This window comes from Temnothorax americanus, unplaced genomic scaffold (genome assembly GCF_048541705.1).
Source record: "Temnothorax americanus isolate GAGA-0224 unplaced genomic scaffold, ASM4854170v1 Scaffold5, whole genome shotgun sequence".
Taxonomy (NCBI): Eukaryota; Metazoa; Arthropoda; class Insecta; order Hymenoptera; family Formicidae; genus Temnothorax; species Temnothorax americanus.
In genome coordinates this window covers 1048037-1062964 of record NW_027509657.1, presented here as the reverse complement: position 1 = coordinate 1062964, position 14928 = coordinate 1048037, and the positions used below count along the sequence as shown (strand labels likewise).

Here is a 14928-nt window from a genome sequence, read left to right as displayed (position 1 = left end):
AACGGATAAATATAACTGAACACAGACACAACGAAAAAATGTGCAGAAAATAGTTAATATAATAAATGTGCGATAGATACGAGTATAATCACGATATCGTTATACGGTAATACATCGACATTTTCTTACGAGTCTGAAAAATTATGGTTACGCTTTGGGAAACGCAGGAAATTCAAGCTTCCAATGCATTTCCATGTTACCATGTTAATCAATGTTGCAGTCGTATCGGGTATATAAAAATAATATTTAAAACAAAATTGTGTGGAAGCTGAGAAAGAGCAAAAGAGATGTAATTGTATAAACCGGTTTACACATAGATGCGATTACTATGTCGCACAATGATCCGCAATATACTAGGACCACTAGGTAATGGACGAGTATCGTATACGATTCTTCGCGGTCGTATCGGAGTCGAGAACCGGCCCGATAATTGTATTATATCCCTGGAATAATCGAAGGGATCGATGGAACATCGGGGAAGCGCTCGGACGTGCACAATACCAAAACGCGGCGCAAACATAGTCCCGTTCGATTCGGACGGACAGCTTTCAGGTATACGTATAATCGAGCCGCGAGAGACAAACAATTAATCACAGCCACGTGCCCGGTAACGATAGTCGTTTCGATAATCTTACCGGCGATTTCAATACATTACGAGCGACCGACGGCCATAACCGTGACGTTACTCTGATATTGTGTCACGGTCGCTTGTCACGAAAGCGATCGCTCGTCATTGTTCCGGTAGGAGACACTTAACGATCGCGTACACGAACAATCTAACTATTATTTAATTATATCACCAATGGAATGTACGGCAGGTCAGCAATTCGCTCCCATCCAGAAAAAGCTCGGTGGTACAAAATATACTTAATAAAACGCCGATAATCGCGAAAGTTATTTGCGAAAACAACCACCCATGCAAAACAAATTAAACTTTCGAACGAAGCTACATATTAATATGAGTCGAGTTAACACGAATATATATATATATATAAATACACCGCAGCATGAAAAAGCTCTCTATTTTTTTATACATTTCTCTTTTATTTCTATATCTTTAAAAATATCGAAACACTATGGATTACGAAAATAGTATCTCGGAAAAAATGTGGGAAATACAACAAAAATAATTTTAATTAAATTTTCAATTGTTTCCACTAAATTTCAATTTATATTTAATTTCCCATGTGTTATCGGCCCGATCCTTAATACAAAATTTTGTATAAGAAACATAAAATTACAAAATATTCATTTCGCCTCGCGCGACAGTGTTGCGCGTTCGGGAATTTATCGAAATGCTCTGTTTGCGCGCCAAGCGAAAGCCACAATCGAAACGCCCGGCATTAATTACCACCACTGCACGTAGGATGTAACTAATGACTCGTAGCATAATAAAGTACAATTTGCTGCAAAATTCGAATTGCCACCAGCCGGCCTGACGCACAGAGAGAATCGAATTTGTTATAATGTATATCGAATCGCACACACAATGGCAACGCTCTCGCACTGCCTCGACGTTATAATCGCCGAAATTTACAGCGCCCCATTAGCGTACAGAGAACTCATCTCGTTATATACAAAAAGCACGCGGCGTTGCGTTTAATACGCACGCACGCACGCGTTATAGGCACACGTGCCGGTCATTTTCACGCTTTGTTCACCGTTATGGTCGAATATCAAGTCCAACGCGCATGATTGTCTCTAATCATTTATCTATCGACCGGCTGATTATTTTCCGTTGATCCCAAATAATCAGATGAGAGAAAAGAAGAGATTAGTAAATGTGTACAATAAAATTAGAATTTTATCATATAAGACACTATAGAGATTTAGATCAACTTTTATAAATCCCATGCATAAACGCGCGCAAACAAATGAGAATTTTGTGCTACAAAAAAGCGGAGAGAAAAGATATTTATCGTTATAATTTTCTGCTTTTAAGCTAGAAAAAATATTTTTTTAATAAAAAGTACATATTTATCTCGTATAAGAGTTTGCGTTTTATATGCTTGAACTTTCTCGTCGAGCGTTTCCAGAGGAGCAAAGTTTCGCACGCTGTCCGGACATTATTTCGAGTCTCTCTCTCTCTCTCTCTCTCGAATAAACAAGGGAGGAGACTACTCGCGAGATGAATAAGGAAGGTAAAAACCTCCACTCTCTCTCAGCGATGAAGCGAGAAGTATTTTTTTGCGAGGAAGAGAAAAAAGGCGCAGAACGCGCTATTCGTCCCCGTTCTGTCCCCCGCGCCTTTATCGATGCGCGCACGCTTCGTCTCCGCGGATTAAAAGCGTACTGCCGCGCATTTAGGTCATCGTGCAACGTAGGGGTTTCTGCATTGTTTTTTTTTTTGCACAATAGCATCACGGTGATTTTGTCTCGAATTTCAGATTTTATGCGACCGATAGACCCCGCGTGGCTGTTATAAAAATTCAAATTGTCGCTATCATCAAGAGTTATATGACTGCGTTAAGCTTTCCATTTATTACAGCGATTTTCTCTCATTGCAACAACTCGCAATTAAATTCCCGATCATTTTTAGATATTCTATGTTATATACGTGTCAATTTGCAGCTTCATCTTGAACAGTTTTTTCTTAAAATAATTATAATTTTTTATCTTAAACAAGAATCGGAATACGAACTTTTAACTTTTTAGTTTAGAAATTTTAAACCTTTTAGTTTATCCCTCGAGTTTAAGAAAAAAATTGAAAACTGATATAAGTACCAATCTCAAAACTTTTTACTGCCGCGTGACTTAAAAATTCGAACGCCGCTTTTATTAAAGAATTATTTGACTGTGTTAAGCTTTCCTTTGGTTATCTCCATTCGTTGCGGTAATTCGCAATTGATAAAGTTTTCACAGTTTGATAAAGTTAATTTGCAATTTAATCCTGAATATCATTTTCTTAAGAAGAGAAGTTTTTATTTTTAAACAACATTCAATGTACGAACTTTGAATCGACAGTTTATTTATCCCTAAAGCTTTATAAGAAAAAGTTTTAAAAAAATTATCTTAAGAAAATAAGAAATATTCTTTGCTTTAAAGAAGAATTTTTTAAAATTATTTTACAACTTTTAAATTAAGAAAATAGTAATATCTCCCTTAAAATAGCGGGATGAATTGCTGTTTGTATTATATTCATATTGTATAAATTCAAATTAAACAGCATTTCAGTTTATCACCGCGTAAAATAACTATTGTAATAATATTAATATATGTATAACAGGTTGACTATTGCAATATTAATCCCACCGCGCAGCTTGTGCTCGTTAAAATCGATCGCGTGTAAATTCGAAATTAACAGGTTTCAAAATGCACTTCATTGAGACTAATACAATATTACGTTTTCCGCGTTTATAACATAAATGTACCAAGTTTGAGTTTGACATGTGTCCGGACGCACATTTGTGGGAAAACGTGCCAAATTACAATCTCCAGTATCTCCACGAGGTTTAATAAGCGACGAATTGTAGCGTATTCGCGAACTTATTCCTGCAATTTCATTTGGCCCGCGCGCTATGCATTAATGCAAAATGCGCGGATTACGTATAGTTTCGCGTTATGCGTCCCCGTTATACGAAATGAATTGTGTAATTTCGCCGTATTAAGTATCATAATCCGAGAAATAACACGGTACGGATAAGAGTGCACGCGAGCGTTTAATACCATTTTAAAATCTTCACGAAAGAGAGAAAGAGACAGAGAGAAAAAGAGAGAGAGAGAGAGAGAGAGAGAGAGAGAGATAATATATCTCAATTGGTTATCACTGTGCACGCAAGCTAAAATTGGCCGATTAATATCTAACAATGAAATAATTGAGACATATTCCTCTCATCGCAATTATATGCTTCGTCTTATATAATATTTCTTCGTGTAAGTTCTGTTAAAAAAATTGCATATTTAAAATTGGCTTAATACTTAATACCATCCGTATTATATTAAGTCCACTTCAGACTACAATTCGCATCATCAGAATTCAAGGATAGAATTCTATTCTAATATCTAAATACAAAAAATATTTGCAGCGTATGTATACGCATATATAAAACATATTTATTAAATTATCAAAATTATTTATTATCATCTGCACATATTTATATACGTATATATTGTTTAATATTAAAGTACAAATTTAACATTAAAGCAAAAAATATATGTATATATTAGAATATACAGAGAATGTAAAAATATCTGTTAAAAATTACTACAATTATTTATTATCGTATATCTATATATTCATAAATATTTATTATCAGAAATATATATATAAAAATATATATCAAGATATAAACGACATCTAATAAATAGAATTCTATCTGATGCGAATAGCGAATAGTGTCTAAAATAAATATCTGACATAAGTGGAACTTGACATTGCGCTTCGACGAAAAATAGGTTTCGAGCCTCTTATTTATTATCGCGTACATATTTGTATACAATACGATTTTAATATTAAATTAAAATACATACACAGAGCACATATAATATAAAAACATCTGTTATTACCACAATTATTTATCATCGTGTATATATTCGTATAAACATTTATCATCAGAATACATACATAAAAAATATATGTCAAAATATATACGGCAACTAATAAATAGAATTTTATCTAATGCGAATTATGGATCGTTTAAATTAAATATGACATAAGCGGAACTTGACATTTCGCTTCGACGAAAAGTAGGTCTCTCTCTCTCTCCCTCTCTCCCCCTCTCTCTCTCTCTCTCTCTCTCTCTCTCTCTCTCTCTCTCTCTCTCTCTCACCCTCTGTCTCTTTCTCTTTCAGCTGCGGTAATCTCTCGCCATCAGCTGTCACGTGAGCTGTCAGCCTGACGTAACCCACCGCAGGACATAAACAATAAATAACACGTCGACACAACACCGTGAACGCCTTACCTTTGTCGCGACGAACCGTCGTCGATCCGCCGATGACCGCGTCACCGTCTCGGCCTCCCTGCCTCCACGACGCGGACACGCAGCATCCGGATTCCAGCGGAGCGAGCGGGGCGAAGGGCAACACCACAACGGCACCGAAACGACGTCACATCCCGAACGCGCGAGATGAACGCGCCGACGTCGCAGCGTCGCACTGTTCGTCAATTCGGCGCTCGGCGCTCGCGGACGCGCATATACGAGGTCATACGAAGAAACGGACGAACGAACCGAATGAACGCGGAACGAAAGTGTAAACACGAAACACGATCGGTCGCGGAGGGGCCCCACGTGATCGCGTCGCGTCGGATCGGGTGACGTCGTGCCTGTTCGCGCTGCAGCTGCAGCTTCCAACAGCCGGCCTTGTCGCGAAGACGGCCGAGGCTGGCCGAGGCCGCCGCGTTAATTCGGGCGCGCCTGGTCTTTCCCTTCTCCCTTTCCGGCCGTTTCGGTTCTTATCGAATTATCGGCGCTGCCAGGGGCCCCATGAATCGCGGGCGTCGCGGCAGGCGTGCCGACGACGGTGCGCGGATAACGTCGTACGCCGGACGACGACGATCGCTCGGATCGCTCGTCTTGGAGCGGGGCGAGAGGGGGCACGGAGCTCTCCGCGAATCTCCACTCCACCGCGGAGGACATCTCGTCGCGAGACTGTGTACGTGTGTACTGTGTCGCGCGCCGCGAGCGTCCGCGGCCGCGGCCCGCGGCGGCGCCGACGGAAACGCGGCGCGCTGATTGGCGGAGCCGCCCCGCGGCCCGCGGCCCGTCCGACGAGCGCCAGCGCGCCGGCCGCGTGGCGGCATCTGACGGCTGACGGCGCCGACCGATTGCTCGCGCGCGAAAGGGCGGGAAAGGATCCGTTATGGTAAACTTGACCTCGCGGGGATGCCTTCACCATCCAGCCTCCTCGGATCGGGAAATCTGGTTCTCGAGGCGAACGCATGATCCAAATACTCGTGAATCACGATCGCCTTAGACGATTTGTAATTCGCGACATGAGTTTCGAAGCGAAATCTCGAAAAAAATATTTACGATAATTGTCGAGTCGATTTATAATAAATACTCCGTTTAAAAAGAATGGAAGACCGGAAGGATATTCATATATCTCATTTATGTTTATAAATCCCATTTATATATTTATATTTATGCACACTTATTTTTCGTTGATGTTATATTTTATTTTGTGTATTTTTATATTATAAGAATGCAAACTTTCCTCATTACGTCGTTCTGTCGTCCTCGTCCTTCAAGATGCTACGGAGCAGATCTGCCATGTTTCTCGAGGCAAACTTGGAAGAAGCGCGGAGCAGTTCGCGGATGAAGCCATGGTTCACCAGACGGTGAACTAAAACGAGGTCTTCTTCGTCGTTCAGCTCTTCGTTCCTCAACTCGTCGTACACGCGCGCTATTCCTTCGCCAAGGCTTAGACCGGTTTGAAAGAGATGCGCTTGTGACGCAAGCCACGGCAGGCACGTGGACAGAACCGTCTGAAAAAGAATCGACCACGTTTAAGCGAGATTGTTTAATTCTAATAAATTCAATAAAAATCAGAATTTTAGATAGATATGTCACGTCATTTTGCAGCTTATTTTGTTAACCCTTTTATCTCCCTTTTGTTTTTAAACATTTACATGACTCGTGTATACCATCAGTCAGGGAGAACAGAAAGTCACAATGAAATCAAAATGATGTCAAAATGATGGTAAATTGGCCAAAAAATCATCATTTTGCAGCCATTTTGACTTCATTGTGACTTGCTGTTCTCCCTATATTCGCTTTTCCAACTAAAATTCTGTTATTCCTAATATTCACTTATTTCCAACTTAAATTCTACTCCACAACGTGTTCAGAATAAAATTGAGCCTTCCGATGAAAAATATATTTTTTATTTTAAAGAAAAAATAAATATAATTGTAATTACTTGCGAGAGCAAACGAGAGGATTTACCAGACAAACATTCCGCGGCAGCCAGAAGATCACCCTTTCATCCTGTTGAACCCCATCGTGATCTTCGAGCGTTCCATCTTCGGTTGACACGAGAGACTGCTCGTATTCGTATTTGTCACTGACTGCCGACGGATCTTCCACAACTAAGTGTTCCGCTATCACTTCCGGTGGCAAGAGTTCAGACGGATCTATCTCGCTCGGTCCGTTCAGCTGCTGAATCATTATCCGACGTTTCCGATGTAAGTCACGATCGCGGAATCTTTCGAGCACGGTGACAATCTCTGCCGTTTTATTTATTATATAATTCACAATTTCTCGCCCTACCTGGAACCCGATATGTCGAATTAAATTAATCTAGTCTTTTTGATAACAAATAGTTAATATGCGCGGCAGACGCATTTTTTACGTATTTTTCAACGTTATAGTACTATACATAAAAATGCATACATCTGCATGGACATATATATAGTTATATATAAGTCATATTTATTATTATATATATAATATAATTGTTATTCACAATTATTTTTATATTATTTTATCTCTTTCTCCCTCTCCCTCTCTCTCTCTCTCTCTCTCTCTGTCTCTCTGTCTCTCTCTCTCTCTCCCCCTCATCTTATCTTATCTTTTATCTATTTAATTATATTATACGAACGCGCGCGCAACAAGTCAATGCTAAATGATGTGCGATTGCGTGAATCAGTATTAGCGTAAGTTTCAACGTACTTCGTATGCTTCCACTCGAAGATAATCTCGGCTCAATTTCAGCTCCTTAATACGGCGTTTCTGCTCAACAAGCTTCTCGACGTATCTTTCACCTTCTACTATATCAGTGCAAACTCTAGCTCCCATGGCAAGGGTGAACGCTTTTCCCAAACCTTCGCTAGGATTCTCATCCTTGCAGAAAGCCAATAGCATGGCGGTATAATGAACCGAGTCTTGATTTACCAGATACATCCGACAGAGAAGTTCCTTTGCCAATATCAGCCTCAGTATTGCGCTGTTAAAACAACAATTTACGAAAAATTGATTGAAAAAGAGAAGCGTGAGGATTTATAGAAAAAACATTGTTTGGAAAATTTTAACCGAAAACATTTGACCGAACGGATTATCGAAAGTGATTAATCAAATAAAAAATTGTTCAAACGAGAAATAAATTTTTAATCAAATTAAAATTGCGGATTCTCAATCCTTCTTAATTTTTCACTCCACAAATTTTCATTGTTCTCAATGCGTTTTCCACATACCCCGAATCGTCCTCGCTCTTTTCTATGAAGTCGCTCCCCAAACTTGAAACATTCTCGCCTAATTGTGCTTCCTCGCGCAGTATTATATTCTTTATCGTATCGGAATCGCTGTGATCAAGTCTCTCGTTTGAGAAACTCTCGTGCAAGGTGGACATTTCGAGAAACCACAAGGGTGTCGAACGGAACTGCTCGCGTGTGACCGTGTCTCTTGACTCGGGGTCCTGCACCCTGAAGGCTGCTCGGGCTGTCAGAATCTCCTGATGCAACGGCACAGGCAGATCCATCGCGTACAAGACGAATTCTCGCCACTCGATATACTCAGCGGCACCGCCGAACAGTCGTTCGATCAGGACCTCGATATCCGGAGGTCGCAATTGTCGCCAGGCGCACGGCACGAAGGGCGGATAACAGTCTTCCTCCCCGCAGGATACCAGGTCCTGGAGGACGTAAACCAGAACGCGTTCGCTCACGAGTCCGCGCGGGGCGATTCGTCGAAAAATGTCTATCAATCGGCCGAGTTGAACGATTCGGAATCGCAGAGGCGAAGGCGGTTCCCTGATCGGGGCGGCGAATCGTCCGTGATCTTCGGGAAACATTAGAACGTTCGGTCTTACGACGAATTGATCGCCGTCTAATAATAATTCCTGCTGAATCGGTCTCTTTTCCTCGATAGCGAAGCAAAAAACATTCGCCATTTCGCTGATGCTCTCGATCTCGCGTTTGTATCTTAAAATATATTAAATAACCACTCTTTAGAAATTAGATATATAGTATACAATCTAAAGAATGATTATTTAACATCAACTAATATTAATTATAAATAATAAAACATATAAGTAGCCATTTTAAAATTCAGATAATATTGCCGTTTAAAATTCACAGAAAGCTTTATGATGTTTTACTAAAAGAATTAATCGCAAGAGTTGCTTTTCATTCAAAATGTAAAAAAATAACGCGAATGAAATTATTCTACTATCTGCAACGAAGATAAAACATTAATGCAAAGTTATCAAATTTTAAAAAATTATATAAGCAAATAACAATTCTTAATAAAACAATTTAACATTTTTTATATCAAATGTTTCTACGAAACCAAACTACTGCATTCTCATTATATATCTTGTAGTTTTGTTAATTTACTAAATAAAAATTAATGCGACAAGTAATTTTTTGAGTCAACCTTTCGACGATATAATCGTGAATGCGATGGAAGGTCTGCCTCATGGTATCCAGCAGAAAGGTCACGTCTGATCGAGCAGCCGCATTCAGCACGTCCAATCTCTGATGCATACGACCGATCTCGAACAAAACGGCGTACCGCCATTCCTCAACTAGATCGCGATACCTTCTCGCTAGTTTGGCGAACGTCGAATCTGGCGAAGCGTTTCTTTTGCCTTTAATTTCGGTTTTTGGAATCGCGGCTTTCTCCTCCTTCCTCAACGTCTCCAATATCATGGACGAGATGGAATCCACGATATCTCGCACTTGTCGAACATTATCCTCGATAATATTGTAAACGATGCTCTGGTCAGGATCAAAGCTTTTCGATACGTCGATTAGCAAAATTTCAATCTCGGTCTTGAACTGACTCTCATTTATAACTCGAGCGGAAGCCTCGGTCGGTTCAGCCTTCGTCTTGGACGCCGTTCGTTCTTTATTTTTAACCAATGAGGTTTCCTGAAGAACGTCCTCCAATTCGACGTTGTCAAGAACGATTTTGGAGAACCGCGATTCCTGCAGTGGCTTCTGCGACATGGAGGTGTAATAATCCTGAAGGAGATGCATAGTGTCGACAAATCTGTCAACTTCGGTTTGCAAGATTCCGATGTACACGTTAACGAGGACCACGGCTCCCATCAAGGTCCACTCATTACGCAGCGTGCGTCTTCTCTCTTCTTCAGCCTCGTGTTTTCGCGCATCACACAGTTCCCACAATTCTGTTCGAAAGCTGTCGACCTAACACGATAATTTTAAGATTCTCAATAACGAAAAGATTAATATATGTATACATATAATCTTCGGTGTATATTATCAAAATAAGAAAATCGCATATTAAAGTTAAATTGGGATTAACTGATTTAATAGCAAAACCTCTCCGTTTCCTCACTTTTCTACTATATTATTATTTTCTATTTAATTTATATTACGTTTTAGTGGTGATGAAAAAGTACTGGCAATTGTTTTATTAAGAATAATAAATTATCCTTTAATAATATATCTTTCTTTTATTTATATAAAACTTCTGTGTGTTTTAACTTACTCGGCAATGCAACTCGCATTTCATGTCCAAATCTTCCCTGAGGTCTTCATCAATTTCATTAAAGGCGCGATGAAAATCTTGCAGCAAGATCTGCCGCTTGTCGGGTCTGTCCACAAACTTTATCAAATTACTGAGAACAAAGTTCTTGTAGGGTAGAATAGCCGATGTGTGCATTCTCTTTAAGGAAAGAATCTCTTTCAAATTCTCAATGTAGGCCTGTTCAACGCTTTCCCAAAGTGTGGCCAAAATTTCGAGTAAAGCTGGAGGCTGGAAGAGGTCTAACCATTGCCAGCCGCCTTCCCCAGGTCTGACATAACCATCTGCTAGCTGCGTTTGAGCTTCCAATTGTAATTCACGGCTTTCAGCTGCAATGTCTCTCTTCTCTTCGTGTTCTGAGAGTTTCCATTTAGATTTCGGTATTAAACGCTTGATAACAGCCGCCTTCGTATCAATAAGAGATTTTTGCTCATCGTGATATATCTTTTCGGAGAGTTCCAAAGATTTCTTTTTGTGAAAATGACCCGTGATAAGTTCGGTCAATTGTTTCAAGGTTGGAAGATCGAGAACGTTGTAAAAAAATCCATATGCGATGTTTTGATTAGCGTAATATTCGTCCATCGGGGTAGCATCGTCGGGTAAAGGTATACAAGGTTGTTCTTGGGTGTCTATTGCCTTTGGTTTCGGCATTGTCTTGATATAAATTGTCATGAACGTCGGAGAAAAAGTAGTATAATCTTTTGCTCTTGAAATTGGGTTCGGCAATAATCTGGACTGCCTATTAAAATTACATTAACTTTTAGAAAATCCATATTACATAACAATTAATAAATAATTAAATCAGTTTAATTCAAGATTCAAAACAGAGAGCGAAATCGAATTGACGCTTCAACGCATTATTATAAAAACTGTGAACAATAAATGAATCTGAATATATTAATAACGTTAGTAATATTAAATATCTCCTCCAAATCAATATATTAATATTTATGAAGCCATAAATTAATTTCGACATGAAATGATCGAACGCGCCTGCATATCGCAAATGTGTCGATCTCATCACCGTCGAACACAATCCTGGGAAATGAAGAATCGATGTCCTCGATGTTGACATTAGTAAGATTGACGGAATCGGGAGGTAGTTCGCGTCCTGTCAATGCTTTCTCCAACATCGCCATTTGCTCATACGTATTAGGATAATTTATTAATACCCATCCCACAACGTTTCCGATTCCTTTTAGGTACTCAATCAATATCTTCGTATTTAACTCGTTCGAAATCGGTTGACCCAAGGTGAGAAACTCGTAAGTCCATTTGCCTAAACATCGTAGATAGCATTAGTTGTTATTCTGCGATTGACAATAAATTATTCTCGGCTTAGGTTTTTCAAATTTCAATATTCATTAAAAAAGAACTAATTGTCTAGATACAGTACTATTTTATCTTTAATGAACTGTATGATATTTGTATATGTTATTTGATGTTATGAAAGTGAGAGATCATTAATTATAAACCGTGACTTCGGGCTTGATCTGATAACAAAAATTTGATTGTTATTAATTGACTTGAATTTCTATTCTCAAATTTCTCTACCTATATACGCAGTGTCACTTAAAATTGGGTCCATATCGTCATAGGGTATCTGTCTAGGTGTTTGCGTTTGTTTCTCCTCGGCTACGTTCTGCTGAGGCGTTGCTAATTTTGCTGATCGTTCGATCTTCTTCGGGTGACGCTCCCTCGAGTCGTCCGTCTTGTTCTTAGCTTCCAATCTCTTGATGCCTTTCGTCGTCGTTGAGATGATGTTCAGATCGATGTACTCCACGTCAACCATTTCCCGCTTGTACCTCTCCAGACAATGATTGATCGCATCTTCCATCGTCAGCAAACGAATTCCGGTGTTTTCCAACAACTCTCGCAGCTGTTCGTGCAAGGTTACATTTGTTATGCCCAAGATAATGGCCGCGACCTTAACTCTAGGCACTGGACAACCCACAATTTCGGCCGGATAAGGATATAAGATCTCCAACAAGCGATGAACGATGTAACCAAGCACAACGCAACCTAGTCTGTAAACTTCTTCAGCTTCCTCTTCTATTTTTGGTAAGAATTGATCCCAGGGCGAAGCTAGGTCCTGATAACTCTCAAAGTCTGCATCAGCCAGAGATCGCTGACGTTCCAATTCCAGCTGAACTAGTTTCTGCTTTTCTTCAGCTTTCAATTCTTTTTCAATCTTTCTTTCTTCGCTATTTCTTCTCGTACCATTCTCCATATCTATCACTTTATCGTCTTCATTGATTTTCATTTTTTCTTCGTTTTTCATTTCTTCTACATCTTCTTTTTCTTCGATATTATTAAAATGATCCGTAAGTTTAAATATCGGTTGATTTTTCAAAAACGACATTCTGCATTCGTTCCAAGCGAAATTTGGGATATGATTACCATTCGCCTGATGACGATAATCAGCAATTTTTACTGCGATGTCCGCGAAATCATTTATAATCTCTGAACAGATGTCTTGATGTTTCTCTTTCATCCCGCGCACCTTTAAAGTGTAAACATTTTATATTTGTATCTTCCATATAAAAAAACCATTTTTTAATAATTAAAATTACTATACCTCTCTCTTATTTCTGCCTTTTTTACATTCAATATATACATATATAAATATTTTTTCAATGTTCAAAATATTTAACTTTTGTATATATGTATAATGTCTTTTGATTTTGTATTCTAATTTTTCTAACTTTTGCTTTCTTGAATTTTTAAATTCAAGTACTATTCTATTCTTTATCCTGTTTGTTTTCACTTAATTTATATTGGTTTAAGTATTTCGTATAACCACACGGCTTATATTTTTCTTTCCATTCTTAGCAAAAGAGATTTTGTCTTAGGGCATGATAAAATATTGTCAACCACTCACTTTTTCCTCGCGAATTCTCCGTTGAAGCTCGCGCATTCTGTAGACCTCCATTTCCACGTCCTCTCTCTCTTCCTTTATTGTTTCTTGATGACGATCTTCCTTCAATCGCTGCTCGCTCTCTCTAGCCTTCAACAACATCTCATCAACCATCCTACGATTCTCCACGATTCTATTTCTCAAGTCTCGCACCTCGCACAGCTTCCTCAACATTTGTTTTTCGTAGCGCGACTGATCCAACACTCGTCTGCCGAGAGCCTCGTCGAAAGATCTGTCCTGTTTCCTCAGCAATTGTTCCCAAGCCTCCGCCATCATCGTTGTTTGCGTCTTCAGCTTTAACTCGTGAGATTTAGCTGATTTTTTGCTGCGCTTCTTCAAGAAATCGATATAATCCGCGGCAGCTGCGGGATCTTCGACCTCGTGGGACACGTCCAAAGATCTCTTCGAGGGGCAACACTCGACCACTTGGTATCTCTTCTTCGTCTTGCGAGCCGGATGCTTGCGAGTGAATTCGTCCAGTCTTTCGCTCACCTTCTGCTTCTTGTCCGGCAACTCTTCCGGGACGAAATGCTCGATCGGCTGTATCGCAGGATATTCCATGAGGGCCTCGAATCGCTCGCGTTCTCGTCTGCAGGCTTCCGTAATCGCCCAAAACTTATTTCTGTGCCAGTGTACGGTATCGGCTGCCTCAATTAACGGTGTCGAGAGAGAGTGCTCGGGTGGTACGTATGGAACTGGATCCTCGGACACAATGGAGACATCGAATCTACTGGGCATGTACTTCCGCTCTTTCTGAAGAGCGATAAAATGCAGTCGGTCCTTACCCTCGAGGCTCAAGTAAACCTTGTAGAAGAGCTGGAGAGACGCAGCGCCTTTACCCTAAAGCATCGTTCGTAAAAGTCACCTTACAACATAGTGTCTAGCATTTTTATAAAGAAATATATAAATTAATAAAAGTTGATATAGAAATATATGTCTATAAATTAATAAAAATATTTATTTCGAGATCAGCAATATATCTGAAGTTTTTCAAATAATGATGTTTACTTTAGGAAACTCGAAACTGATTTATAAAAATTTTTAATGCTTTTTTCATTTCTTTCCCTAGAATCCTTATAGCCAGCTTTATTTTTTAAAGCTATCTATTGTGCTGCTTCTTCAAGTGATACTTTAGAGATCTCCTCGATGCACTCGTCGCTCAGCGTGACGTTAATGAGCTTCAGCCAGATTCGCAGGGTCCTCAGGTTCACCCTGGACAAGGCGGGATCTCGCGTAAGAAGGATGGTGCTTAATTGATTGCTGGTGATTATATCGTAGCTGTGCAGGATCTGGGCCAGCAGGGTGCCGTCTCTCGTGTAACGACCGAACGTCTCCGGCGTGAGATCCATGATCGCACCCAGTCTCGTACGCAGCCATGCCTTCAGCGCACTGGCCATTCGTGGGAATTAAACGATTTTACGGAATTTCGAGCGTCTCGGGACCCAAGAGTCGCGTTTCCGACGTTGACGACGTGATCGAGACATCGCGACTTGACAAATGTGATCGTACGAAATTAGCATCGTATACACGTTTGAGAACCGAACGTCGAATTTTTCGGATAGAGCAAAAAATGAATAACGTGGA

General features: G+C 39.8%; 1 protein-coding gene across 1 annotated transcript; it reads right to left on the bottom strand.

Moving 5' to 3' along the window:
• Nucleotides 1-4901: 4901 nt before the first annotated feature.
• LOC143903734 (sperm flagellar protein 2-like) lies at nucleotides 4902-14862 on the bottom strand. Its single transcript, XM_077417596.1, has 10 exons — nucleotides 14475-14862; nucleotides 13309-14184; nucleotides 11982-12930; nucleotides 11417-11706; nucleotides 10392-11162; nucleotides 9312-10087; nucleotides 8132-8857; nucleotides 7611-7884; nucleotides 6885-7208; nucleotides 4902-6424 (listed from the first exon to the last, which is right to left on the bottom strand). The coding sequence occupies exons 1-10, from the start codon at nucleotides 14739-14741 to the stop codon at nucleotides 6158-6160; spliced, it is 5520 nt and encodes a 1839-aa protein (XP_077273722.1). The 5' UTR covers nucleotides 14742-14862; the 3' UTR covers nucleotides 4902-6157.
• Nucleotides 14863-14928: the final 66 nt, after the last annotated feature.

What these genes read in the sequence shown, in the direction of transcription:
- LOC143903734 (XM_077417596.1), bottom strand. Translation starts at nt 14,741, where the DNA reads ATGGCCAGTGCGCTGAAGGCATGGCTGCGTACGAGACTGGGTGCGATC. An exon ending in GCATCGAGGAGATCTCTAAA is followed by an intron (nt 14,185 to 14,474) that starts GTATCACTTGAA and finishes ACGATGCTTTAG; the next exon opens with GGTAAAGGCGCTGCGTCTCT. An exon ending in TTCGAGTGGAAGCATACGAA is followed by an intron (nt 7,209 to 7,610) that starts GTACGTTGAAAC and finishes ATCGGGTTCCAG; the next exon opens with GTAGGGCGAGAAATTGTGAA.